Raw genomic sequence first — 26953 nt, 5'->3', positions numbered from 1 at the left:
CCCGTTGCCCTGGCTGCTTGGCTCCTCGCTCTGCTTCGCCGTGTTGTGTTGTGAGCCCGGGCCGTGCTGCCGCCAGCGCTGCTCCCAGCCTGCACCAGGAAGGCCCTGACCTTGGCCTCTGCTCCCCCAGGGCCTTCGTGTACCTGAGCAACTTGCTGTACCCCGTGCCCCTGGTGCACCGTGTGGCTGTCGTCAGTGAGAAGGGAGAGGTGAAGGGTTTCCTTCGCGTGGCCGTCCAGGCCACCTCAGGTGCGTGTGGGGCAGCCCTGGGTGGGAGGTCCCCGTGGGCACCACACCATGGCCAGCACGCCGCTGGCCTCCTCTGTTTGTCCTGCCCCCCGGCTAGCATGCAGGCTGCTGGCACCCAGGAGGGCCTCCGGGAGCAGCTCCTACTGCCCAGCTCCAGGTTCTGTCCTTTCGGACTCTCCTGGGTCGGGTCTGACAGGTCAGGGGCAGGGTGCTGATACTGTGCAGGCTGAGCCCACTGTACCTCAGGGGCCCCTTGTCTCCCATCGGGTAGCCCCAGGTGGACCCAGGCCCCAGCGTGGGGCAGAGTGCTGCTCTGTCCTAGCTCCCTGCTGTGTCTGAGCCCAGCACAGGCGTGCAGACCCCTGACCACTGCCACCTCCACAGCAGCAGCTCTCAGAGCCTCTTTCCAGGCTCCCCACTGGGTCAGTCCTTCAGACCCCTTGGCCTTTCTGGAGCTGGCTTTTTTGCCCAGAGGCCATGGACCCTCCACAGTGGGCCACAGGCCAAACCCCCTGGCTGCAGAAGCAGGTACCTCCTGCTGCTGAGCCCCCTCCGCCTGGCAGGGTCCCAGGACCCCGAGCCACAGAGTGAATGCCTTTGAGTCTGGGTGTGCTTCCCTGTAAGTGGCATCCCATGGGAAGCTTCCCACCCAACAGATGTGTTGAAAGACCATTTCAGAACATAGCTGTGAACATGCTTATCTGAGCAGAAGCCGCAGGCCCGAGGGCCTGTGCTCACGCTCTAATGGCCTTTATGGCCTTCGTGGCCCTCGGGCCCTCGGTCCCCACCCCGTGGTCTCGCCCTGTGGCCTTGCTCTGCCCCGTCCCCATGGCCTTGGCAGCCTGGATGCCCTGGGGAGTCCGATGGCAAAGCGTCTCCAGTACAAGATGGGGCCGGGCTGCTCAGAGCATGAGCCCCCCACCTGCGCAGCCCCGTGCCACCCACCTCCAGCTGGATGACCCAGCCACTAAAGGGGGCTCTGGTTGTACTTTTGGGACCCTTTTGCCAAATTCTCACTGGCCCACAGTTTCTAGGTGCTCTTCATAGTGTGTCCTAGTCATGTCACTGCCGTGCCAAGACCTCCGGGACCCCCTGAGTAGGGGGAGGACAGAAACAGGGATATTCAGGACATCCAGGGCCATCCTCATTCCTCGCAGGGAACCCTGTCCCTGTAATCCTAGGGGTGCTCTGTTCCCTGGCTCTTAGCCTTCTGCGACCAAGCTGAGCCTCAGTGAAGTCGGTCCCACCAAGCGGCCTGCTTTATGGGCCGGTGCTGTCTGTTTGGACACACGGCACTCTCACTGTCTAACGCTATGGCGGACAAGCAGCAACTTCAAAAAGCTCCAGTGCTCACAGAAGTCCCACCTGGCCTGCGAGGGTCTGCTTGTTGGACCCTTGAGCGCCAAGATCTGCTGTGCTCAGGTCCTAGACCAGCCCCGGGGCCCCTGGGAAGCTGGGGTCAAGAGCACAGCAGGGCTTGTCCCCCCCTGAAGGCCCCAGAAGAGGAGGTTGGAGCCCCTGGAGGGTCCGAGAGGCCTCCCAGGGTGAGGTCTAGCCAGAGTGGCTGGAGTCGGGGGTGGGGAGGGGATGGAAGCCAGGTGTCCCTGGGGCAGCAGGACAAGGGGTGGGAAACAATGGGAAATCCGGGACTCTGTGAAGGGAGGGGAGTGGGGGGCATGTGGGGAGCAGGTATGGAAGCTGAGTGAGGGGAGTGTGGGTGCTGTTGAGGGTCCAGATGGAGGACAGTGCGGGCCTGCAAGGGTGGTGGCAGAGGGACAGTTGTGATTCTGGGGGTGAAGCGAGGAGGGCCCTGTGGTGTGGGCTCAGCTGGAGCATCTAAGTCTGCAGTGGGTGGTGGCAGCCGGGACTCAGTAGAGGGGCAGGGGTCATAGCTCGGTTTTGAGAATGAGGAGTCTGTATCCCCGTCAGGGCCGGCTGTGCTGAGGAGGTGGCCCCCTCTTGGGTCCAGAGGCACACAGGCTGGCAGGCCATGTGCCTGGGACGGCACCCTGGGTGTTCTGGAACCGTGGTTGGCAGCCCTGGGGGACCCCTGTCCTGGGTCAGAGCCCGTCCCAGTTCCTGTGCCTTGCCCCTGCCTGGTGGCTCCGACTGACTTTGCCAAGCCCTCCTGGGGACCAGCAGGGCCCTGACCATGCACTCGGTTCCCATTGCAGCTGACGAGGAGGCCCCTGACTATGGCTCTGGCGTCCGGCAGTCAGGGACTGCCAGAATCTCCTTTGATGACCAGCACTTTGAAAAGGTAGGCGCAAAGGTTGGCCTGGCCTTCCAACACCAACGACCCTCTTCCTGCCTGACCCCAGAGGGCCTGGGCACGCCTGCACTGCTCAGGACCTGCCTGGCAGGCCCTGGGTCCTCCTCAGCCTGGTTCCTCTCTTCCCAGGCCTCGGCCTCGGGGCCTCTCTTACTGTCTGACTTGTCCTGACCCATGGGGTCCATCTATCTCCTCACCTTGGCCTCCCCTGGGTCTGTGCCTACTTTCCCCACCGGCCTTTGGCTGTATGGGCCACCACACGCCAAGATGCCCCCACTGACCCGCCCTGACCCAGCTTGCTGTCCTGGACACTGTTTCCATCTTTGCCCTCCCCTGACACTGCAGCAAGAGCTAGAGGGGCCCCTCCACACAGTCCTGGGCTGGCCCTACTCTGGTGCCAAAGGACAGGAACCGCCCCCTGCCGGGTCCTCACTCAAAGGAGACGGTGTTTTCCAGCTGCGCTCCCTGTTCTGCTCTCAGGCCCAGAGTAGAGGAGGGGAGGGTCCTGCCTGGTGCCCCCAGACTGGACTTCACTCACAGGAGGCTCTTACCCTCTCCATCTTAAGGCTCTTTCCTAACCCACCCCACCAGGCTGCCCGGCACTCCACCTGAATCATTCCCCACCTTCTCCTCTGCAGCCCACACAAACTGAGGCTGAGGGCAGTGGGCACCCACTAGGCAGGGACGGGTCTAGATCACAGGTCTGCAAAGGCCCTGGCCTGGCTCTGGGGTCCTCAGTGGGCTGTCGTGGCCTCATCCTGAGCTGGTTTCCTCTGACTCTGGCCCCCAACCCACCCAGTTCCAGTCTGAATCCTGCCCAGTGGTGGGGATGTCCCGCTCAGGGACCTCCCAGGAAGAGCTGCGCATCGTGGAAGGTCAGGGCCAGGGTGCAGACGCTGGGCCCTCAGCCGACGAGGTCAACAATAACACCTGCTCAGGTAGGGGGCCACCCCACCCACCATGGTCCAGAGGGCCCACCCCCTCTTGGCTCAGCTCCCACTGCCAGGGTCCCCCAGGGAGGCCGTAGGACGTTCCCAGGACAGCAGCCGTGTGGGCTCCTCGCCCGATCCCGGGCTTTAAGCCCTGCAGAGGTCCTGCCACATCGCTCTGCCCTCGGCCCCCCACAGCCGTGTCTCCGGAAGGCCTCCTCCTGGACAGCCCTGAGAAGGCCCCCCTGGACGGGCCGCTGGACGCCGCCCTGGACCATCTGCGCCTGGGCAACACCTTTACCTTCCGTGTGACCGTCCTGCAGGCGTCCAGCATCTCTGCTGAATATGCCGACATCTTCTGCCAGTTCAAGTGAGCCCCATGCCCCGTGCCAGCTGCGGGTCCCCACCCCACGGCCCCTGTGCCTAGCCAGTGTCTCCTCTCCTTTTACAGCTTCATCCATCGCCACGATGAGGCCTTCTCCACGGAGCCCCTCAAGAACACAGGGAGGGGCCCCCCACTCGGCTTCTACCATGTCCAAAATGTACGTCCTGAGGGCCCCCTCTCCCCTCCACCGCAGCCGCCCCAAAGCTGAGCCTGGCGGCAGTCACTGTGCGTCAGACCTTGTCCCGGTCCCGAACCCCGGCCATGAGCTGGGCAGGGCCTGGTGTGAGGGCATAGGGACTCAGGTGCCAGGCGGGAGCACGTGCTGTCGCTGGGCAGTGGGGGCCTCAGGGGGCTTAAGCCTGGGGCTGGGGGCCCCTTGGGCAGGTATGAACATGAGGTGTCTAGGGTACCCAGCGTGGCACTGGCTAGTGTGGGGAAAAAGCAGAGAGACAGAGCACACAGAGGGCCCCGGGGTGTTTGGGCACAGTCTGGAGAGGCCGGGGAAGCCTTAGGCAGGACGTGTCCCTAGCCTGGCAGTCAGGAGAGCAGGGGCTTCAGAGTGGAGTCGCTCTGTGAGGCCAGAGAACAGGGCTCACCGGCTGCTGGGGATCACCTGGCCGTAATGGAGCCTTCAAGGGGTGAGGCCTCGAGTGCCCGCCGAGGAGTGTGAAACAGACCATGGCCAGTACATCTTGTGGTTGTGTGTGGCCTGAGTGGTCCTGGGCCCACACTCGAAAGGGCCCCCCAGACCAGCCCGTCCTGAGCCTCGGGTTCTCAGCCAGAGAAGCAAAGTCAGGCGTGAAGGTGTGCACACCTGGTGGGCTCATTTCCTGGGCGCCCTGAACAGAGCCCATTGACTGGGCAACCTTAACAAAGCCACGGCCCCTCCAGGCAGGAGGCCGGAAGCCTGAGATCAAAGCCTGGATAGGGTCGTTCTGTGGAGACTGTGAAGGAGACTCCGTGCCAGGCCTCTGCTGGGCAGGCAGATGCCCTCTTCTCCCTGTCCTCCCGTGGTCATGCCTTTGTGTCTGTCTGTGTGTCCTGATATCCCCTTTCCATGAGGACACAGCTACATTGGCTTAGGACCCCCCGGTGCCCTTGTTCTAACTTGGGATTACCTCTACAAACCTCCTATCTCTGAATACAGATCTGGGCGTCAGAACTGCAACACAGGAATGGGGAGTGGCGGGAACACAATTTAACCCATATCCCTCAATGAGCAGGCAAGGGCCCAGGAAGGGTCCCTGCAGGCCACAGAGGTGCCCTCTGCCCTCTGTCCCCTCTTGAGCAACGTGTTCTGAAAGGGCACTCTCGGGAGGTTGGCCTTTGGCAGGGCTGGCAGGACGAGGGAGGAGCATCACTCCCTTGTGGGCAGAGGTCGGGCCCAGCCAGGGTCTCCAGTCTGTCTTTCCGGGGAGGCCGAGCTGTTAACCTCTGCGACCCTCCTTCCCCTCCCCCGTGGCATGGCCTCACCCTCCCGCCTGCCCTCCTTACCTGCCAGATCGCGGTGGAGGTGACCAAGTCCTTCATCGAGTATATCAAGAGCCAGCCCATCGTGTTCGAGGTCTTTGGTCACTACCAGCAGCACCCGTTCCCACCCCTCTGCAAGGACGTGCTCAGGTCAGCACCCCCAGGTTGGGGTGGGTCGGAGGGCCCTTCTCAAGGGTGCAGGCCCTCTCCCTTCCTTACCAGTGAAGCTGCCCTGACCCAGGCAGGCCTCCCAATGCCCACCTTCCCCATTGACAGGGCAGCTGGTCACCCAAGGTCAGCAGGATCCAGGGGAAATGAGAGATGTCCCTCCAGGACTGAGCAGCGAGGTTCTTAAAGAGGACTGCTGTCTAGACCTTGCCCTCGTGGCTGGGGGCTGTGTATTGGGGCCAGGAAAGCAGGGGCTGGGTGGGGGAATGGCCAGGGAGGCGCATGAGGCAGACCGCTCCTGTCGCCTGCAGAGAAAGCCACCCCGGGCCCAGCTATTCCAGGCTCCTGGAGTCATTGGACCCCAGACAGCATGAGGGAACATCCTTCCATCTCCCTCATCTCCTTGACCTCCCCTGGGCTCTGTGGGTGGGCCAGGTGTCCCTTCTGCTGTTCCCACCCCCGACCTGGTGCGGGGAGAACTGCAGACAGGCTTCCGGGGCTAGGGGAGCCTCTTGCCACTCCCATTGCGCTCTCTGCTGTCCTGCGGGACCCGGAGCTATGCAGGGCGTCCAGAGTGTTGGAGAAAGAGAAAGGCTGTGAGGGGTGCTGGTTCCCAGGCATTTGGCCCCACAAGGCTCATCTGTCCTTGGGGTGCTGAGGGAGGCTCTGTCCTGGAAGCCCTGGATGGAGAACCAGAGTCCGATCTCACCCAGTTCTCACGGGCTTGGTCTGGGGTCCCCATGGGCCTCCTCCCACATCCAGGCTGGTGAAGGCCTGAGCCTGGGGCCTTTCCTGGGACCTGGGAGGCAGACGGGGGCCTGGATCAGGCAGCGCTGTGAGCTCCTGCTGCTGCTCCTGCCCTTGGCTCCAGCACTGGCTTGGGGGCCTGGAGACCTGCCCACAGCTGCCTCACCCCGGCGCCTCTCTCTCCACAGCCCCCTGAGGCCCTCGCGCCGCCACTTCCCAAGGGTCATGCCGCTGTCCAAGCCAGGTACCTGGGGCTCTCCTGCGTCCACCCCTGGGGGATCGAGGGGCTCGTGCTGCCCTGATGCGTCCCCACACCTTGCTGGGATGTGGCAGGCCGGGTTTTCCACCCGTGGTGCCTCTCTCCTGTCACCCCCCAGTGCCTGCGACCAAGCTCAGCACTCTGGCGCGGCCCTGCCCTGGGCCCTGTCACTGCAAGTACGACCTCCTGGTCTACTTCGAGATCTGCGAGCTGGAGGCCAATGGCGAGTGAGTACCCTCACCGGCTATGGCCAGGCTGCCCGGGCCATAGCCTCAGGCTGGTGTGCATGGCTGTCCTTGTCTGGCTGACTCTGTCCTCCCTGGACTGGACTGCCTCCTCTTGGCCAGAGGCGGGAGTTGCTTTTCCTGTTCCCACCCTTTATCTCCTCTGGGCGCACAGGTATGTGTTGGGGAGTGTGGGGGGTGGGGGGTTTGCCTCACGCATCTCTTTTTTGCAGTTACATTCCTGCAGTCGTGGACCACCGTGGCGGGATGCCATGCATGGGGACCTTCCTGCTTCACCAGGTGCGAGGTGCTCCCTGCCCCTGCCCGCCTGTGCTCCCTGCCGTGGGGGCCCCAGGCCATCTGAACATGTCCTCTCTCCTGGCGCTGGGCAGGGCATCCAGAGACGGATTACTGTGACCCTGCTGCATGAGACAGGCAGCCACATCCGCTGGAAGGAAGTTCGAGAGCTGGTCGTGGGTGAGTGAGATGGGTGCGGGCTGCCTTAGGGGCTGGGGCTGGGTTGGCAGGAAGACCCCTGTCCAGGCCAGATGCCTGAGCTCTAACCACAGCTCTGCCCCGAGGCTGTGTGACTTTGGCCAAGTCACTGAACCTCTCTGTGCCTCAGTCCCTCCCCTGGAGAGGAAAGTTCGGGCCAGGGTGATGCTGACCCATTTCTGTGGAGTCCCCTGCTGTCAGCTACGCTGGTGCGGATGGCAGAGCTGGGCCCTCCCACAGACCTGCAGGCATGAGGCTGAGGGCACTCACCCTCTGAAGCCTGTAGGGGAGCGCCGGTCCTTGCCTCTTCCTGCTGTCAGCGGTGTGTGGGGACTGCCTGGCCCTCCTCGGCTTAGGGACCCATCAGGTGGCCTCTTCTTGGGAGGATCTGGATCAGGGCCCACCCCCGCCAGTGTGACCACAGCTCAGCTAAGTACATCCACCAAGACCTTGGATCCAAATAAAGTCACATTCTCAGGTCCTGGGGGTCAGCACGATGCATCCTTTTTGGTGGTGGGGGGGGACACACAGGGAGAGGACACATAGTTCAACTCATAGTGGTCACCATGGACCTCGGACATTTTCCTTCAAGTTTCTTTTGCCAAACTGTGAAGAGTTTGTTTTCCAGTTTCCCTTCAAGGGCTCAGACGATTATCCGTCCTTCCCCTCCCCTGGAGCTGATGGGTCCCTCCGGAAGCCCCTTCCTGGGCCTTTCTGTGGTCAGGAGGGCTGCCGCTGGAGGGTGCTGTCCTGGGTCTCATGGGGGGCCGAGGGCACGGTCGCAGGGATGCCACTGCCAGAAGCCATATGCTGGGCCCCAAGGTGCAGGACTGTGATCTTCTGGGGGCCCAAGACAAATGCTTTTATTTTAGCCATTGGTATCTGTGTTCACACAAATCCTAAAAGGCTGGAGAGAGCTAGCAAATCCTCCTCTGAGATGTTTAGGGCAAGTTTAGGGAATCAACCTAAAGAATGAGATGCAGCATGTACCCCGCCGGCGCCCAGACCTCGTGCAGACGGGAGGGCTCGCCCCATGTGTGGGCAGAGGAGGGGTGCTGCTGAGAGGAGGGGGGATAACTGTGAACACCAAGGCCCCACTCCGGGTTAAGGGCTCTGGGCGCTGTCTCTCTGGGCCTCCTAAACGAGATAGACCTGGGAAGGGGCGCCTCTGCCCCACAGGGGCCCCCAGGCATCACGCTTGCCAGCGGGGCGCCTGACCACACAAATGGGCAGAGAGCTGCTGACGTTGTGCCCTAGGGGCTGAGGAGGTTGGGGGCCAGCCCTGGAATGAGCTTTTTGGCTCCAGTCAAGCCACGGGGCACTCCACCTCCCACTATGGGGGTCACACCCTGGGAGCACTTTTGGGGGACCCCACACCTGCCTCCTCCCAGAACCCAAATGCTGCAAGGAGATTCCAGGAGGTAGGGCAAGCAACTCCAGCATACATGGCCACAGACTCCTGGCCAGGGCCTGGGCTCCGCCTCACACATGCGTACGGGGGACAGAAAGCCAGTCTTCCTGCATGGCTTAATGGAGAAAATTCAGTGTCTGTTTCTGCCCTGAAGAAGCGGAGTGTTCTGGTATCTAACACTACTGGGGCAAGAAACGACTCGCAAAGCCACCAGCAGGATTCTTGACTCACAGCCATTGTGGCGCCTTCCCCAGACAGGACCCCCATCCCAGGGGGCGTCTTAGGGGGCTCAGCAGGAAGTGTGCCCTGCAGAGAGATTAACAACCCAGATGGTCCTTCCTTCCCCCCTTTCCTTTCCTTTCCTTTCCTTTCCTTTCCTTTCCTTTCCTTTCCTCTCCTCTCCTCTCCTCTCCTCTCCTCTCCTCTCCTCTCCTCTCCTTCCATCCATCCATTCATCCCTCCCTCCTTCCCTCCCTTCGTTCTGTCTGTCCATCCATTTATCCTTCCCTCCTTCCCTTCCTTCCTTCCTTCCTTCCTTCCTTTCTTCCTTCCTTCCCTCCTTTCCTTCCTCCTCTCCCTCCCTCTCTCCCTTCCTTCCTTCTATTCCTTCCCTCTTTCCTTCATTCTCTCCTTCCTTTCCTTTCCTCTTCCTTCCTTCCTTCCCTCCTTCATTCTCTCTTCCTTCTAGTATAAAGAGAAGAAGGAACATTTTTCTTTTTCTTGCTAAGATTTCCTTTCCTAACAAGGGCCTGTGCATTCTAGGCTGAGTGGTTAGAACCTATCAGTTGGGTGCGAGAGAGACCGACATTGAGAGAGAGAGTTATTTATGGTTGATAAACTAGAAACTGAGATTGTGGGAGGACGGAGGGCAGGATGGTATGCTGAGTGCCGGCGCCCGGGATTGGCAGAGACGCTGCCATGGCCTCGCTGTCTGGTGCTCCTGTGGGCCCACGGGGAGTCGGTTCCCTGATGTGGCCGCAAAGTTCCGGAGTGCCGGTCCAGGCAGGGACCCAGCACCCGCCTGTCCTCCTGGGAGGTGACTGTACTGTGGCCTTTCCTGTAGGTCGAATCCGAAACACACCAGAAACTGATGAATCCCTGATCGACCCCAACATCTTGTCTCTCAACATCCTGTCCTCTGATTACATCCACCCGGCCCAGGATGACCGGTGAGTGCCCTCGGGGCAACAGTGGATTCTGTTCCCAGCTCCCTGGAGACGGGGTCCAGGTCAGGACCCGGGGTGTGTCCTCAGCCCGCTACAACTGCAGTGGACCGGGCTATATGAGGTCTTGGGCCTGTCCAGCCACAAAACTTTCAGGCCTTCCTTTCTGACACCTGTAGAACGGGTGCTGGGAGGGGAGGCCTGGCCTCCAAGTCCCTTGGTGTGTGTGTCTGCACGTTGTCCCATCACAGCTCACACATTCGTCCAGCCTGTTCATTTGGTCACCTGGCGGAGGGGCAGTGGGTGTTGAGGATGGCTGAGCAGGGTTCTGTCCTCAGGAGTTTCGGGGGGTGAGGGGGGACACCGGGGTTGCTGGGCAGACAAGTAGCCCCGAACATCCCCAGCCACGCTGCTGTGGGTGGTCTGGGCCTCGGGCTGGGGGTTCCAGTGGCCGTTCCAGGGTGCACAGGTCAGTGGTTTGGCCTCCGGGCACGGCTTGGCACCTGCTCCTTGTCACTGGGCTGCTCCTTTTCCAGCTTGCGGTTAATGGCGAAGACCTGGCAGCCGGGGCAGCCCCAGCTCCCCCTGTATGTGAGGAGGGCAGGTGGGGTGTGCCAGCACCCCTGGGATGCCCTCATTCACCCCCAAAACACCAGCCTTGCTGGGCTTGGCTGGGGGGTGTGAGGGGTGGCATCTGAGAACTGATGGGGGTGGGTAGCTCGTAGCTGTCAAGACCTGTCCTCTTGGTGGGGATGTGGGCTTGGCTGTGTCTGAGATGCTGCTCTCCAGGGGCTTGGGGAAATGACGAGAATATTCCAGCATCCCAGACGGCTCTCCCATGGGCAGACCTGGCCTGCAGAGAGACGCTGAGAGCTGACCCCGGGAGCTCGCGCTCTGGCTGTCTTCACTGGTTCCTGTGGCAGTGTGTACAGGAAAAAATATCTTTGAGGGCTGGGAGTGCTTGGAGGGGACTGGGGATCCTCCACTTGCCAGGAACACTAGGACCCATGAGGCTAAATGTCCTGGGGCGTCAGGTCCTGCCCTTCTGACTCCTGAGCCCCAGTGGAACCTGGCTTTGTTGTGGACACCCTGGGGAGTGTGCTGTAAGGGAAGCATCCCCTGTGCAGGCAACTGGGGGGGCCAGCACTCAGAGACTCCCAGAGGGGCAGCTGTGACTCTGGTTCCAGCCCTGCCCAGAAACCTTCCCGAGGGATCACCTGCACTCTTGTCCTGGGGTGCAGAACGCCGGGAGGTGTCACTATGATGAGCGGGTTGGGGGTCCTGCCTGGAAGAGTGGGAAGCTGGGGGGCACTGTGGGGCAAGCCGGCTCGGGGGCTCCTCTGACCACAAGAATGCAATCCCATGAGGGCTGCCTGCAGGGATGTGGGAGCTAGGACCCCAGAGCGGAGGACAGCCCTGGAGGGCTCTGCCTGCTGAGTGAGCTCAGCATTCCCTCTGCCTCAGACCCTTCCTTTGGCCCAGCAACTTCTAGATTCTTGGGGCAGAAAGGGAGTGGGGAGCAAAACACAAGAGGGCTGGGTTAAGGATTTTCCTTCCAAGCCTCCTGCCCCGGGTGGTCTCCCTACATGGAAGACCGTGTCTCTGAGGCTTCCCTCTGTCAGCTGCTGGGGAGGCCCTTGGGGGCCTCAGCTCTAGGCTGAGTTCCGGTAGTTAAGGGGGCTCTGGCTCCCGGCTGGACCTCAGGGCCTTAGCTAAGCAGGTCCAGCCCTGATCCTAGAGGCCTGAGGCCCCATTACTGACGGAGCTTTGGTTCTGCTTCTGGGGCCAGTCGGCCCTGTGTCTGAGGTCAGGGCTGCCCTGGGTCAAATGTAGAGGAAGGCCCATCTGTGGGCTGGGACGATAGACCTTGCCCAGAGCTGCTTTGGCCTCAGGCTTGGCTCCTGCCCATGATGGTACGGCCCAAGGACCACTCCGACCCCCCAGCCTTCCTTCAGGAAAATCTTGGGAACCGTCCCCACCTGGGGGCCCCAGGCAGATGCCATTCGGAGGCTCAGCGGGCCAAGCCGGCAGGTTCCCCTTCCCTGGGACTTTTCTCTTCCTGGACCCTGGCTGATGTCCTTGGAGCCCTGTAATGGGCCACTTGAGTGGACCCTTCTCCCCCGAAAGGCGCTGAGGCTCAGAGACCCCTGAGGCTTGGGCTGAAGGGTGCGAGCTATCAACCCGCTTTGCCACGGCCTCAGCCTCCTCCCGCTCCAAGGCCCTGTGCTTCGTGGCCTCCCCAGCTCAGACTGGGCCTGTCACCACAGACAGCTTCTCTCTGCGCTGCCCCTCCCCTTGCTGCCGCTGTCCCGCTGCCCTGCCGTCCCGCCGCCCCGCTGCCCTGCCCCGCCGCCCCGCTGCCCTGCTGCCCTGCCCCGCCAGCCTCACTAACCTGTAATTGTTTGTGTTTTGCAGGCAGTTTCTTGATTCGGACATGCCTAGGTATCATTTGTGCCCCTTGGTTTTATTTTGGCCTCTTTCCTTCCCCAGCCCCACACCCTGACATTTATTTTCAGCTTTTTGGATTTCTTCTACACTTGCTCCCCTTTCCCTCCTGTTTCTCCATCTTCTTTAGTTTTATTTCCTTGGAATCCTTTTTTGATTTTCTTTGTTGCTTCCTCTCCTCACCCCACCCCTCCCTCTTGGCTGAGTTCCTTCTGCCCGTCCTCTTGATTTTGGCTGCTTCAGTAGTTTCCTGCCCCTCCGGAGACCCTGGCTGGCCTCCTGCTCCTGCCCCCAGCCTTGCCCGCCCCGTGCTGACCCCGCCCCCGCCGGAGCCGGAGCAGGCGCCCCCCGCATGCAGGCTGGCCAGCACCAGCCCCACCCCTTGTAAGGTGAAAGAGAAAAGAGGGAGAGAGGGGCTGTGGTGGGCCCAGGACGGGAGGGCAGACGAGAACCAGCCCTGCCAGGGACCTCCACGCTCCACACCTTCCAGCTCTGAGCATCAGCCCCTCACCTGGCCGGGCTGGGGGCTCCAGCTGCGCTCTTGGCCTTGGCTGCCACACACCCCAGATGGCAGGGGGTGGGCAGTAAAGTAAGTTGTGAAGGGCCCATCCGGTCTCTGTCTGAACCCCCCGAGGCAGGGGCTCCTGGGCAAGGGGCTGCCTCCCCGACTTGAGTGAGGTCCCTGAGCAGGCCCACTGGGTGCAAGGATCAGTGAGGCCCCAGGGGCAGACAGCCTCAAAGTCCCTAATCAAGACCGTCCATGAGTCTGTTCTGAGCAGAGGGTCAAGGTCATGTCCTTCTGGGTCCCGTGGATGGTGGTCAGAGTGCTGTGGGGGTGGTCCTGCAGGTCAGCTGTTTTGAAAGATGAATGAGCATTCAGAAGGCTTTTAGCAAATGTGTGAGCCTTTCAGCTGCCTGGGGGGGTGGTGCCTGTTCCTTCTGTGGGAGGAGCCCCAGGGGGGGGGGGGGGGGCACCACAGGCCTGTCTGAGTCACGGCTGTGAGGGTCACTGTGAACGGGCCCTGGGCCCCACGGGCTGTGGCTCCTGCTGGTGTGACCCCGAAAGCATGCGCACACGTGTATCTGTGTGGTGGACACAGTTTGTGGACACTCTGTGTTTCCAGAGGCTGTTGCTCGCCCTCCCTGGGGTCCCTGTCAAGGGAACATGTGTGGCGGTGGCTGCTTCTGGACAGGGGGCACAGACGTGCAGGCCCAGAGCAGGGAGGGGGCCTGGTAGGGACCTGGGCCGGCCAAGGCCGTCGTCCTGCTCTCCGAAAGCTCTGGGCCCGGAGCCCCTTGCTCGGACGCATCTGCTGGACAGGACCCACGTCAAGAGCTGTTTCCTTGATGAGTAGAAGGTTCCAATCCCCTCAGTGTGATTGCTTGGCGTGGGAGGCGGGGGGATGTGCATGTTCTGTTCAAGTTTGTGTTTGCACAGCCAGTTCTGTAGGATAGAGGGGTGCTCACTGGTCCTCGACCCCCCAACTGCACACCTGCAACTTATGCCTCCAGGAAGCTCCTGGGTAAAGTGGGGACAATACTGCACAGCCAGGAGGGGGTACCAAGGAAGGAATGGGCACTGGTTTTCTTTTTCAGCCCCCCAACTTCATGAGGCCCTCACCCCTGCACCTGAGCAGAGAGTCCAGACCCCCAGTTCCAGATGAGGGCTCATCGGCCCCAGTGGGCTTGGCCTGAAAGAGGAGGCCCAGGGCACGAGGGGCAGTGGGGGTCAGAGCCCCTGCCTCCTTCACGGGGCCCAGCCCTGTGGAGCAGGAGCCACTGTGGGGGCGGTCCTGAGAATGAGTGGACAGTGGGGTGTGGTCCAGGGAGGGTCTCGCCCTAGATGTATGGACTGGGGCAGCCTGGCTGTGCCCTTGGCTGGCAGTGCCCTTGACTGTCTGTGTAAGTGTGGACAGGTGGCAGAAGCTTCTGGAACCTCGTTTTCCTTTCCCCCTCAGAAAGGGGATAATTTAACCCCTGCTTGAAGTTGCTGTGGCAGAAATGAGGTGACAAAAATCCGTTATCTGGGAGGCTTCCACAGAACTGTGTAAACGTGGGTCACGTGGTCATTCTGCCCCTCATCCCCTCACCCCTTATCCCCTCATCCCTCACCCCCTTAGCCCCTCACCCCCCCCCCTCACCCCCTTCCCCCCCTTCTCCCTCTTATCCCCTCACCCCTAACCACTCATCTCACCCCTTCCTTCCCTCATCCCCTCAGAACTCACACTTCATTCCCTCATCCCCTCGTCCCCTAACCCCCATCCCCACCCCTTCACCCCTTTATCCCCTACCCCTTTCATTCCCTCACCCATTAATCCCTTATCCCCTCACCCCTCCACCCCCTCCCTCCCTCATCCCCTCAGTCCCTTCATTCTTCCACCTCTCACCTCCATCCCCTCATTCCTTTATCCCCTCACCCCCATCCTTTCACCACTTCACCGCTTCATCCCCTACCCCCTTCATTCCCTCACCCCTTTGCTTCTCACCCCCTCCTTCCCTCACCCCCTCACCCCTTCACCTCCTCACCTCCTCAGTCCCTCAATCCTCTTACTTCTCCATTCCCTTCGGGTCTGAGGACTCTCCAGCTGCACAGTGCATGAGGCCGCTAAGCCGTGCACAGGGCTGCAGTGGGCACAACAGAATCCCATTCCCCTGCTCTTAGCTGTGGGGTCCTATTGAGCACAGGGTTTAATTTTTAGATTCTCCACAAACCTGCTCGCGTCAGCGTGCCCCCCTTGCCTGCCCGTTAACCCACCGTGGCTGTGATGCTCGTCCCAAGTGCTGGGTACGAGTCACCACACAGTTATCGGAAGGTGCATCAGTGGGCTGTGTTTCAGCTGGCATCCATGAGGAACAACCAGGTGCTGCCGTTGGGTGGGTGAGGCGGGGGATGACCCTCTGCCTGCTCCAGGCAGCTGCTGCCCCACCTGTGCTCTGCGGGGATACGGCGGGCACACAGTCTGTTAGATCAGGTCAGGCCAACGCGGGGGGCTCCCATGTCACCCTCCAAGGGGACATGAAACACCCACCACTGTTGTGGTGGCCGGGACGGCCACTGAAGCTTGCTGGGCAAGAATCAGCATGGAAAAAACATCTCACAGCCTATGACATATTCTTTGTCAACAGAACTTTGTAATGTGTTTTCAGGTTTCCCCCTGTGGGTCCTCACTTGTCTGAGGATTGAACTCTAAGTCCTGGAGCTGAGTTGGGGGTGGTCCTGTTTCTGGCCCCCCGCTGTCCAAGCCCTGTGGCTGGGGGCGTCAACACAGACCCCCTCCCCACCCACCCCTGCTGGTCAGAGGGAGATATTGGCTGGCAGCTCCTGCAGGGGGCTCGGAGGAGGGGAGCCTCCGTCCTGCACTCTGCAGTCCACCACGGAAAGAGTTGTGCGAGTGGGCATTCTCCTTCCAGAAGAAGGGTCCTGCGGGAACTCCTAGGGCTCTGCCCTTGGGGAAGCGGAGCCCTGCCTGCTGCTGGGTGTCCTGGAGAAGGGCTCAGGCCTGGGAGCTGTGGGCAGGGCCTCCCTGGGTCAGGGACATTCGGGTCCCGGCCTGACATGGATCTGGATCCGAAGGGTCGGCAGGGTGGGCTAAGACTGTGGTGAGGCGCCAGAGTGAGCCCAGGCGCTCTGCTCACGAGGCGACCCTGCCCCCGTGTTTCCACCTCAGTGGGTCTGGGGTGGGGTCTGGGAATGCGCAGTGCTTCTGACCCAGGGACCCCTCGTATGACTGGCACATTTCTCCTGAGAGTGTATCTGCGGGACTGGCTGGGTGTCCAGTGGGGGTGGAGGGAGGGGTGCTCCCTTCCTGGGGTGACTTGATGCCCAGAGAGGTCCCGAGAGTCCTGTGTCTGCTCCCGAGTGGGGGTCCTGGTGTAGTAGCCCTGACTCCGTCTGGCTGTCTCGGTGATGGGGGACAGCGATCCCTGGTCCCGTGCTGTGTCCCACAGCCTCACACCCTCCAGGGCTGTGAAGGTCCCACGCAGGCAAGCTGGCTCTCGGCCACCCCTCTCCGCCCCAAGCATTCCTGCTGGTGTCCGGTGAGACCTCCCTCCGCAGAGGCCCCGGGGGCTTGTGAGTGCTGCTGACGACCCTTCCTGTCTGGGGCTCCAGGGTCTGACCCTCCTTACTGTGCAGATGCATGGCCGGCTGTAGGCCAGGGGCTAGTCTACAGGAGGGCTGCCTGGGGTTGAAGGCTGACCAGGGCTTTGAGAACAGCTTGTGGGCAGCATCATGGCTGTGCCAGGTCAGACCCCAGCCATCTTGGCACCTGGGGAACGGTGTAGTGGAAGGCGCCCTCTTCAGCTGTGTACATGGGCCCAAGGGGACCCCCACCCATTGCCCGTCCCCACCTCAACACACAAGACCCACAGGTTCGGGTTTTCAGCGAGGTTTTGGGTCTCAGCAAGAGCCACATCCCAACTTGACTGAGGGCCTCTTGGCCAAGAGCATCTCTGAGGGGCCTCGGTGAGTGAGCCTCATGTGGAGGTGCACTCGTTTCTCCTATGGCCCTGGCCAGTTGTGGCAGAGTCCATCTGGTCCTGGGGTGAGGGCTGCTGCCAGGCCCTAGGGTTTTGGCCGCCCTCATTGGGCTGGCTCCGGTTCCGTTGGTGTGTCCCACCCAAGGGTGAGGGGCTCCTGACGAGATGGGGGTCCAGCTCTTGGTGTCTGAGTAGGAGCCTGCCCTGGGAGGGCCACTTCTTCCTGAAGGACAAATAGAGAGTGCACATCAATGTAGGAGAGCCCTGCTGGTCCCCAGAGCACCGGCAGTGGGTCAGAAACGAGCAGCATCCTTTAATGACATTGAGGAAGGTGGACAGAGGGGACGGCAGCGAGGGTTTGGGGCTGGCTGGCTGCCCCGGGTAGGGGGCCCTCAGGCTGGCCTTTCCCCGTGTGTGGTCAGGGCCTCTTGGAGGCGAGGACTAGTAATAAGAATTAGTAAGAATAATCTGGGCCCTGCCCTCAGCACCTTGGATGAGCTCCTTCAACCCACAGGACATCTCCATGAGGCAGGGATGGTGACTGCCAGTGGCTGGTCCAGGAAGCAGGGTACAGAGGTGTCTGGTGATAGCCAGAGGTCACACAGCTGTGCCACGGCATTTGTCCGGTCTGGGCTGCATTGGACCTCTGGCTCTCCCCGAGGGTCTGGCCCACAGGGACTAGGGTGCTTGGGGGCCCCTGGGACAGAGGCGTCCCTCTAGGGGTCGGTCACGGGTCCATGGGTACCCACATGGTCCTGCTGGGCACAGACTCAAAGCTCTGGCTGCAGACGCGGGGACTGGGGGTCGGAGAGGGCCCCAGACGCTGCTCCGTGAGCCGCCTGGGCAGCTGGCGGATATGGCGCACTCCCCCGCTCACTGTGGGTTAGCTTGTACCCGGCCACGTGACGGGGCTCGTTCTGACGTGTCCATCTCTTCTGTGTGTACGTGTGTGTCCTGGCTGCCTCCACCTTTAGCATTTCATTCGGAAATGACACTAGGTACAGCTCACTTTTCTCTTCCGCACTCGCTTGGTCTGTCCTTTTCTGCTTTTCAATTTCCTTTCTCCCCGCGCTCTCCGCCAGTCTGGTCACCCCGCTGTCCTCACGGCCCTTCCTCTGGATCGTTGTCCTTGGTGACGTGTGTGTATGTGTGTGACAGCGGCCCTGCCCCATCCTGCTGCTTTGCCCCGTGTCCCTGGAGTGTGCCCTGGAGAGCCAGGAGGCCGCAGGCACAGGATGCACGCTGGCGCGGCCTTGCCCCTCCTGGTGGCTGTCTGCTCCCAGGCCGGGCCAGCCTTTCCGGGGGGGTCTGGCTGCACTGGGGCGTGTGCCGCTGTCTGTCCGCAGTCCGTGCTGAAGTGTATCTCAGCTGTGTCTTTGAGGATGCTTGGATGGAAACGGGGCATGGCTGGGTGCTGAGTGGTGCTGGCCGGGGCTCGCAGAGTGGCCACACTCTGGATTGAGGCAAATTCCCTGCCTCACAGAGGATCCTCAGATGGGCACCCTGCCTAAATAGGAGTCTAGGAGCTCTGCCATCGGGCGGTTGACAAGGACAGCCTGCTCCGGAGTGGAGACACTGAAGACTAACGTCCTGGCCTCCTAGGGACCGCTTATGCTGCCCTCAGAGGGCATTCTGGGCCACGGGCGTCTGCTCTGCTCACTTTCTTCTGGGGTTAGAGATGGGGATAGGGGAAGAGCCCACTGCCTGCTCAGTGCTAAATGGAGAGGAGCCTGGCTGTGGGGGGTGTATGGTGATGCCATCTGCCATGGGCCACCCCGGCTTCCACTCCAAGCATCCTCCCCCAAGGGGAGGAGGCGGGCCACAGGGTTTTGGCCAACCCGGGCAGGTTGATCCCTCCTTACTCAGACAGGACAGGAGGGGGCGGTCCCCATTCTGCCCTCTCCCCATCTCTCAGCCCTCTGTCTGCCTCCACCTCCCCTCTTCTCCCTCCCTCTCTTCCCCTTTGTTGCCATGTCCCAGCCCATGTGCCTCCCTCCCTCCCTTCCTTCTCAGCCCTCTCTGGCCCCTACTCCCATTCCTGCCTTAGCGCCAGCGCTGTGGGCTGCCCCGCCCGTCCATGCACAAGGGAAAACCCCTCCAGCCCGAGTAAGGAGGAACCTGTTCTCCACACCGCCCGGGCTGCTCTCCCTGTGGCAGCCCTCACGTCTCTGTCTGTCCGTCCATCTGCATGTCCCCAGCCCACGAGCCCAGCCTGTGGGCCGCCATGTTTTACCTTGTCTCCGCTTCCTTCCAGGACCTTCTACCAGTTCGAGGCTGCGTGGGACAGCTCCATGCACAACTCTCTCCTGCTCAACCGGGTCACCCCGTACCGAGAGAAGATCTACATGACTGTCTCAGCTTACATCGAGGTGAGAGATTCCTGAAGCTGCCGTCCCCCCAGCCGGAGCTGCTCGCCAAGGGGCAGGGAGGGTGCTCAGTGGCCCTGGACAAGCCCAGATGCCCCTATGTCTTCTCCGAGGACTTGTCAAGTCCTTGTTCCATTCCCTTACTTTCCACGTTGCCTCCCGCTCACCGCAGGGTGCGGCTTTGCCTTGGGGCTGCAGGATGGCTCCTTCCAGGCTCCACTTGGGCTGGAAACGGGCACCCCCAGAGTCTTGGGCTGCACCCTCCCTGTGAAGCACAGAGGTGGTGGGGTGGGGGAGAGGCCGAGAGCAGGGGTATTGCTGGGTGGGGGCACTATTGAGGAATAAGGAGGCTTGGGGAGGTAAAGGCACCCCCTCCCCCCTGGGCCTGAAACTCCAGCTATGATATGGGGACCCACTTGCCTGTCTCTTGGGATGCTGGTTTGTTGGGGAGACGCTGACGATCTGGCCCAGCAAGGCCCCGGTGCACACGGGCTTTGTCGGGGTGCTGTTGAGCTTCGGGAAAACAGAAGAGCCAGCTGTATGAAATGCAGCCTGTTGGCACCCGGGGAAGTCACGGAGAGGAGAACGTGGGTGCGGAGCTGGGATCTGCTTCGACCCTCACAGGCTTTTTGGGAGTGTGTTGCCTGATCCCATGGCCAGGCGGCTGGGGCCTATGTCTAGGATCCTCAGGGTCCCCGCCACCAACACCCAGCCACCTGCAGCCCAGGGAGGTGGGATCCTGGCTTTCTCCCAGGAGTCAGCTGGGGGGAGCAGAGACCTCCCGCCTGGGTCTGGCGCCATGCCAGGGGACCATGGAGGTCTGAGGCTGCCGACCAGTGGCTTGTGTGCCCCCCCAAAGATGGTTAGAGGGGGTCTGGTGCCTGGGTCCTGTGGGGATGCTCCTGTGCCTGAGCCCCTGCCCTGTGCCCCATGGCAGATGGAGAATTGCACCCAGCCAGCGGTCATCACCAAGGACTTCTGCATGGTCTTCTACTCTCGGGACGCCAAGCTGCCTGCTTCGCGCTCCATCCGCAACCTGTTTGGCAGTGGGAGCCTGCGGGCCTCGGAGAGGTGAGCCTTCGGTGGAAGTGGTGGGGGGTTGCACAGGGAGCAGCTGGGAGAGGCGAGCCTGCAGTGGGGGTGGTGGGGGGCTGCATGGGGAGTGGCTGGGAGAGGCGAGCCTGCGGGGGGGGTGGCGGGGGCTGGGGTGCTGCTGTGTGGACTCTGCATGGGGAGTGGCTGGGTGTGCCCGGCAGAGGCTCAAGTGACTGGCCCGCTGCAAACCATCCCAGATGAAAAGGTAGACCAGCCACTCTCCTAACCGTTCCCCTGCCCTGGGACCCTCTCGTGCGTGGTCCTGGGGCCCAACTCCACCCCCATGGCTTGGAGACCTCCTCCCCAGGGATCTCGGGGATCATGCCAGCAGGATGGGGGGCTGGGTTGGGAAAAGTGCACTCTGGACAGAACCTCTTGCCTCCTGGAGGCTGGCAGCTCCCAAGGGAGTAGAATGTCAGGCCCCGGACCAGCCATCCCCTCTTGCCCTCTGACCGGTCCCTGCATTCCTGGGGTATGAGGGTGATGGACAGGAACGTCAAGGCAGTGAGGGGGGGCTTTGTCCCAGAAGCGGAGACCACCACAGGTGCTAGGCCTCCTGTGCTCACCTCCTTCCCACGCTGTCTTGTGGGCCCCAGTGTGCAGGACACCCGGGGCACAGACAGGAGGGTGGAGTGTGGGGTTCAGGACTTAGTGGCCTCAGGCTGGCTATGACCCAGGCATCCGGGGGTCCCCCAGAGGGGATGGGATACTGCCTGCCGGCTGGGCCTGCCTCCACAACAAGGTTGGCAGTGTGCACGCAGCAAAATGGGGCCTAGAGGGGTCTGGGATATGGACTCCCCACCTAACCAGTCCATATGGGCTGCAGTCCAGGGACCCCATGCAAGGCCACCCAGCAGGGCATGCAGTTGGACTTGTCCCCAGTGTGCATTGGACAGGCCCTTGCTGGGCCTGGTGTCCACACGTCCTCTCTCTGCTCCCCGCAGCAACCGCGTGACGGGCGTCTATGAGCTCAGCCTGTGCCACGTGGCCGATGCAGGCAGCCCAGGTAAGCCTCTGCCCTGCTCTCTCTGACGGGGGTGGGGGCACTTTGTCAGGGAGTCGGGGTTCTCTGGGGTCACTCAGGTCACCTCAGCTAAACTGCCATTTTGGGGGGCCCTCCCTTTTGAGACTCAAGTGCTCACATTTGAACTTACGGGGTAGTCCCAAGAGGCCAGAGGACAGTGAGGGGAGAGGCAACACTGGGGGCTGGATGACTTCTGTGGGCAAGGCACTCCCAGGGGTACCAGACTCCCTCTGTGGATAAATCCCCACCCTAAGCCCAAGGCCTGGAGCCAGGGCGGGAACGTGGCCAGCCCAGGGTCCCCTTTCTAGGGATGCAGCGGCGGCGAAGGCGAGTGCTGGATACATCTGTGGCCTACGTCCGGGGCGAGGAGAACCTGGCGGGCTGGCGGCCCCGGAGCGACAGCCTCATCCTGGACCACCAATGGGAGCTGGAGAAGCTGAGCCTGCTGCAGGAGGTGAGCTCGTGCCGTGGGCACGGACAGCCCAGGCCGCAGGTGCATGTGGAAAGCAGGGTGCTGGGAGGGTGCTGTGGCAGGGGTGGACTGTCCCTCCACTCACTGTGAGCACAGATGTGGGGGACGCGGATGCCGGACGGAGGGTGGCCGGGTGGCTGGGCCGAGTCCCATCAGCAGCACAGCCCGTGGGGAGACAGTGGGTGGGCTCTCGGGTCCACATGACCCTGGGGTGCAGCAGTTGAGCCATGTCCCGCCTTCTGCAGGTGGAGAAGACCAGGCATTACCTGCTGCTGCGGGAGAAGCTGGAGACCACCCAGCGGCCCGGCCCCGAGGCACCATCCCCTGCCTCCAGTGAGGACTCTGGGTCCCACGGCTCATCCAGCGCCTCCTCCCCACTCTCTGCTGAGGGCCGGCCGTCCCCTGTGGAGGCTCCCAACGAGAGGCAGCGGGAGCTGGCCGTCAAGGTAGCTCAGGCAGCACTGCCCTGACTGTGGTCCCTGCAGGGCTCTGGGGACTCAGCCTTGTCCTATTAGGGCAGGAGCTGGGACAAGGAGGGTCCATAGAGGCCCTTTGCCTGCCCCTCACTCCACATATGTTGGAATTTGGCAGTCTTTTACAGCTTCCTCCCCCAAGCAATGATCTGCTTCCTTGAATACCTGTGCTGATGGGGAGCTCACCCCCTCTCTCCAGAGCTGGCTCTTTGGGCAGCTTGATGGGCCACTGGGAAGACCTCTTAGGCTGGGCAATGCTGTCCCCCCCCCATCTTTGCCCTGGGCCCGGGGCCTGCTCCCAGAGGCTTCCCTGGCTCACCCATCACCTTGGAGGCTGTAGCTGCTGTGTCCAGGCCTTTAGCCAGTCCTCCACATCCAGGGGCCGTGCTACGGTCGAGCCAGGTCCGGGGCACCACCCCCAACTGGACATTTGCTCTCATTACAGTGTTTACGCCTCCTCACGCACACGTTCAACAGAGAGTACACCCACAGCCACGTCTGCGTCAGCGCCAGTGAGAGCAAGGTAGGCAGCAAGGGGCTGTCCGCAGGGCTTTCGTCTCCAAGAACAGTTCTCACCCCTGTCCAGAGAAGGAAATAAGGGTTTTCTTAGAAACATACTCTCACAGCCCAAAGGAGCACCTCCTAGCCAAGGGCCTGTTCTGGTCTGTGTGTGGGGTCCATGGAGCCCTGGGGCCTTCAGGGCGAACGAGGGCTAGGCCCACCCAGGACCCTCCCTGCTGCCTCCAGCCCGGCCCTCAGCTGCCTCTGTCCTGAGTGCTCGGGCCCCAGCCTTGGAGCTGTCTTCCTCTACCAGAGGGCCACTCATGCCGCCTCACCCACCCTGGCACAGAGCCCACCATGCACAGCCCCCTTGCAGCCTGGACTTCCTGCTTTGCACTAGCCTCACCTTCTGCCTGGAAGGGCAGCTCCCTGAGGCTCCTGGATTGCCCATCCTATAGTCGGGGCTCCAAGACTGCACATTGGCAGAGCCTTCTCTGACCCCGCTGTGGTCCCTGCTCCCTCCTTGGAGTGTAGCTGTTACAAGTCCCTCCTGAGACCAGACAGAGCCCACAGCCCGGGGAAGGGCAGGCCAGGGCCTCGTGGGGCTGGGAGAGGTTCGAGGGAGGCTGGAAGGGGGTCTGGCCTGCCATTGGAGTGGGGGGCGCCCTAAATGGAGGTAAAACATGAGCTGAGGTGCAGGAATTAGCCACTGCGGGGGCATCCACACCCCGTCTGCCCCACGAAAGGCTCGCTCTCCTCCACAGCTCTCCGAGATGTCTGTCACCCTGCTCCGGGACCCGTCCATGTCACCTCTGGGCACGGCCACGCTCACGCCCTCCTCCACCTGCCCCTCTCTGGTTGAAGGGCGGTATGGAGCCGCAGAGCTGAGGTGAGTGCGGACCCTGAAGAAGTTGGCAGCGCCACAAACCCGCCAAGGATGGTATGGCTGCCGCTCTGGTGCAGAGCATGGGGACGGGGTGGGGCAACAGTGACCCGGGAGGGCCGCACACAGCTGGGCAGGGCGGGGGTGGGGGAAGGGGTCCACCCTGCGTCCTGGCCGGCACGGCCCCTAGCTGCTCTCCAATCATCTGACTCTCCCGAGGACGTTTTCTGCTAAAGCACTGATTTCCAGTGTCATGGGGACTAATGCCGGGAATGGATCAAATGGCACTAAACCAAAAACCCTTTTCAGGGGGATGGGCTCACACAGTACTCAGTAGGATAGAAGGTGAGCCCTGTGGCAGTGGCCGTAATGCCCGGCCGTCTCTCCCGCCCCCCAGCCATGCTAGCACCGCCCACACCTGAGCCCTTACATTTTATATCCCTCAAAGTGTCCACATTTCGTCCAAGCCCTCTGGCCCTCCCCGGAGATGGGCCTTCCTGGCCATGGGTCAGGCTTTTTGGACCTGGCAGGCCCCAGTGCAGAGGGCCCCTGAAGACATGACAGCCTGGGCTCCGCGGGCCATCTGGGGAGAGGGGCTGCTTTCACGAGAGCGGGGGACAGAAGGTGCCATGGGACGGGGGCAGGGCACCCTGGCGCAGCCCTGGAATCTGGTGGCCTAGGTCCTCTAGCCCCAGCTGTGGGTGTGTCTGGGTGGACAGATCCTGAGAGGTACCCACGGCATCCTGAGGGGGTGACGCGGGGGGGGGGTGGGAGGAAGCCCGGGCCAAGATGGTGGCCCGGCCCGGCCAGGGCATCTCCTTGCAGGAAGGCAGAGGCTTGGCTTTGTTTTCCCAGGACCCCTCAGCCCTGCTCCCGGCCGGCCAGCCCAGAACCTGAGCCTGTGCCAGAGGCAGATTCGAAGAAGCTTCCCTCCCCGGCTCGGGCAACAGAGGTAGACAAGGAGCCCCAGCGCCTGCTGGTTCCTGACATCCAAGAGATCCGGGTCAGGTATGTGGGGGGCCCCCAAATGGGGGCTTCTGAGGCCCCACCCAGCCAGCTCTGTCCCCACAGCTCCATGCGAGGGAGACAGGCTGGGCACCCCGACCTTGGGCGGTGGCAGAGAAAGAGCAGACAGCACAGAGAGGAGGCTGGACCAGGGCCAGGCCCGGGACAGGGGACCCGACGGGTGCCCCTGCAGAACTACGGTTTCTGTGCATCTGTGCGTCACTAGTCTGACACCTGTGCAGCTCCAAGAAGGCCACACTCTATGGGTCACGCTCACGTGACAGGGAATGACTGCTCGGGGCAGTGTCCGCTCTGTTTCACTTTCTCTGTTGTACAGATGGGGAAACTGAGGCTCAGAACTGGTGGTTCTGGTCTCCGACCTCCCAGGTTGGGGTTCTGCCAGGCATCTCCCAGCACTTCGGCCCTGGCTGTTCTTGGGGGCCCCGTCTGACCTTCCCAGTGGCCAGTACTGCCAGGGGCCTGGTGGTGGGTTGGGCGCCCACGTGGAGACCCCCCGCCCCCTGGGCCAGGAGTGCAGGAGCCAGCAGCTGTCCCTGCCCTGCAGCCCCATCGTGTCGAAGAAGGGCTACCTGCACTTCCTGGAGCCGCACACGGCAGGTTGGGCCAAGCGCTTTGTGGTCGTACGACGTCCCTATGCCTACCTATACAACAGCGACAAGGACTCTGTGGAGAGGTTTGTGCTCAACCTGTCCACAGCCCAGGTGGAGTACAGCGAGGACCAGCAGGCCATGCTCAAGGTGCGGCCCGGGAGAAAGGATGGGGGTCCGGGCAGGCTGAGGCCTGCAAGCCTCCAGCAGGGCGCGGGGGGGGGGCTGGGCCTAGTTCCCGGTGGGCCCTATTCCCGCTAGCTGCCAGACCACGGCCCTAGTGTTCTGTCTCGCACAGCATCCCTCTGCCTCTCAGCTTGGGGGTCCCCTCTGCCCACCTGTGGGGCTCCTTATCCCATGACAACCAGCCGTGATGGGCTGTGGTCCTGTGGGGACGGGGGAGCAGGCATTGATCCACTCCCATTCAGGAGAAGTCAATACCCAGTCCCCTTCTCCTGGGGCCACCCAACCCCATGGGGTAGGTCATGTAGTGGGCCTAGGAGTCTGGCCTTCCTGTCCCCTGGCTTTTCTCCTCTCTGAGTCAGCAGTGGCGCTGGATGTGTGTGCCGGGGACCTCAACCCCTTCCGCTGGCAGCCTCAGTGCCCGCTGGCTGATCTTTGATTCCCTGTGGTGGGCTTTGGGGACACAATCTCAGCCTGCCTCCCCACACTGTCCCCCACCACAACGGCTCGGCCTTTAGCAGAGGAGGCCAGGCCCAGCAGCTGAGCCATGTCAAGGGGAAGGAACCTCGTTTGTGGGAGTAAACTTGTCTTCGGGGGGCACAGAGCAGTGGCAAGGTTGCCCTGGGGCGTGCGAGAGATAGGGTGTCCTGACCGCAGACCCTTCTGTTGGGAGGCCACACCTGTCTGCGTCCGAATGGGCTGTGCAGGCCACAGAGAGTGAGACAGCCTTCCCAGCTCTCTCCTGGGGGTCTTCTCTCCTGTGTCCTGCACCCCCCCAAGCTGCTCCAGCCGGGCCCCAGGGAGCACGACCCTGCATGCTGACCGGGATGGTGGGGAGGCCTAGCGCCTTTTCACGGCCTCCTGCCTTCATAGACGCCCAACACGTTTGCCGTGTGCACGGAGCACCGCGGCATCCTGCTGCAGGCCAACAGTGACAAGGACATGCACGACTGGCTGTATGCCTTCAACCCTCTCCTGGCCGGCACCATACGGTATGGGCTCTCTCGGCAGTGCCTGCCCTGCTCCTTGGGCGTGGGAGCAGGTTTTGAGGACCTTAATGCTTGTTTGGCTGTTGCTGCTGGTAAAGTGTTGTACTGGGGGGCCGTTCTTGTGTGGCTGGAAACACAACACACGGGCTCAGGGGAACCCTGCTCCCCTACACCCCAGCCTTCCAGAAGGCGGGCGGGCTGAGTCCCAGGGACAGGAGCCGGTCTCCGGGTGAGGGGAAGCAGAGGGGATGTCAGCTACGTGGAAGCTGGCATCCCAACCGTGGCATGTCTCCCCACCCTCCCACAGGTCCAAGCTCTCCAGAAGGCGGTCTGCCCAGATGAGGGTGTGAGCCGGAGCCCTCCCGGACAGCCACAGGCCGGCCCCCCCAGCCCTCATCACCACCCGTCATGTCACCGCGCCCAGCCTGCCCCTACCAGCCAGCCAGCGAGTTCCCTCTTGGGGACCGCGTCGGGCCCCGTGAGCGCCACCTCTGGCCCTGGGACCTGCACCATACGACCTGTCCTGCTCCCAGCAGAGGCCGTGTTTGTTCTTTGGTCTTTCCAAGCGTGCCCTGGGTGGGAAGAGCTGGGAGGTGCTGGAAAGGCAGAGGGCACAAGCCACAGGGGCATCGCTGCCGTTCTAATATTTTTTTAAGCA

At 62.2% G+C, this 26953-nt stretch overlaps 1 protein-coding gene across 5 annotated transcripts in view; it reads left to right on the top strand.

Annotated features, from left to right (window-relative positions):
- LOC111156469 (kinesin family member 1A) overlaps positions 1 to 26953 on the top strand; it is a 66577-nt gene extending 39624 nt beyond the window's left edge. For 3 of the 5 annotated variants that reach the window (XM_022517660.1, XM_022517434.1, XM_022517516.1), the window contains 22 exons: positions 131 to 249; positions 2424 to 2509; positions 3321 to 3459; positions 3649 to 3820; positions 3902 to 3992; positions 5337 to 5455; positions 6409 to 6464; positions 6598 to 6706; positions 6937 to 7003; positions 7096 to 7180; positions 9673 to 9778; positions 18951 to 19065; positions 20000 to 20133; positions 21102 to 21163; positions 21490 to 21635; positions 21899 to 22099; positions 22572 to 22649; positions 23392 to 23516; positions 24366 to 24518; positions 25081 to 25273; positions 26180 to 26298; positions 26603 to 26645. In XM_022517660.1, the coding sequence (XP_022373368.1) occupies positions 131 to 249; positions 2424 to 2509; positions 3321 to 3459; positions 3649 to 3820; positions 3902 to 3992; positions 5337 to 5455; positions 6409 to 6464; positions 6598 to 6706; positions 6937 to 7003; positions 7096 to 7180; positions 9673 to 9778; positions 18951 to 19065; positions 20000 to 20133; positions 21102 to 21163; positions 21490 to 21635; positions 21899 to 22099; positions 22572 to 22649; positions 23392 to 23516; positions 24366 to 24518; positions 25081 to 25273; positions 26180 to 26298; positions 26603 to 26645 (2518 nt within the window). Of the gene's footprint in view, positions 1 to 130; positions 250 to 2423; positions 2510 to 3320; positions 3460 to 3648; positions 3821 to 3901; positions 3993 to 5336; positions 5456 to 6408; positions 6465 to 6597; positions 6707 to 6936; positions 7004 to 7095; positions 7181 to 9672; positions 9779 to 12187; positions 12215 to 18950; positions 19066 to 19999; positions 20134 to 21101; positions 21164 to 21489; positions 21636 to 21898; positions 22100 to 22571; positions 22650 to 23391; positions 23517 to 24365; positions 24519 to 25080; positions 25274 to 26179; positions 26299 to 26602 lie in introns of all 5 variants that reach the window. The other 2 variants (XM_022517725.1, XM_022517586.1) reach the window with 2 other exon arrangements.

The sequence above is a fragment of the Enhydra lutris genome, unplaced genomic scaffold, assembly GCF_002288905.1.
Source record: "Enhydra lutris kenyoni isolate GAN:26980312 unplaced genomic scaffold, ASM228890v2 scaffoldscaffold1, whole genome shotgun sequence".
In the NCBI taxonomy this organism is placed as follows: domain Eukaryota; kingdom Metazoa; phylum Chordata; class Mammalia; order Carnivora; family Mustelidae; genus Enhydra; species Enhydra lutris.
Note: the sequence above shows the minus strand (reverse complement) of the source record. Positions and strands in the feature narration are given on the sequence as shown.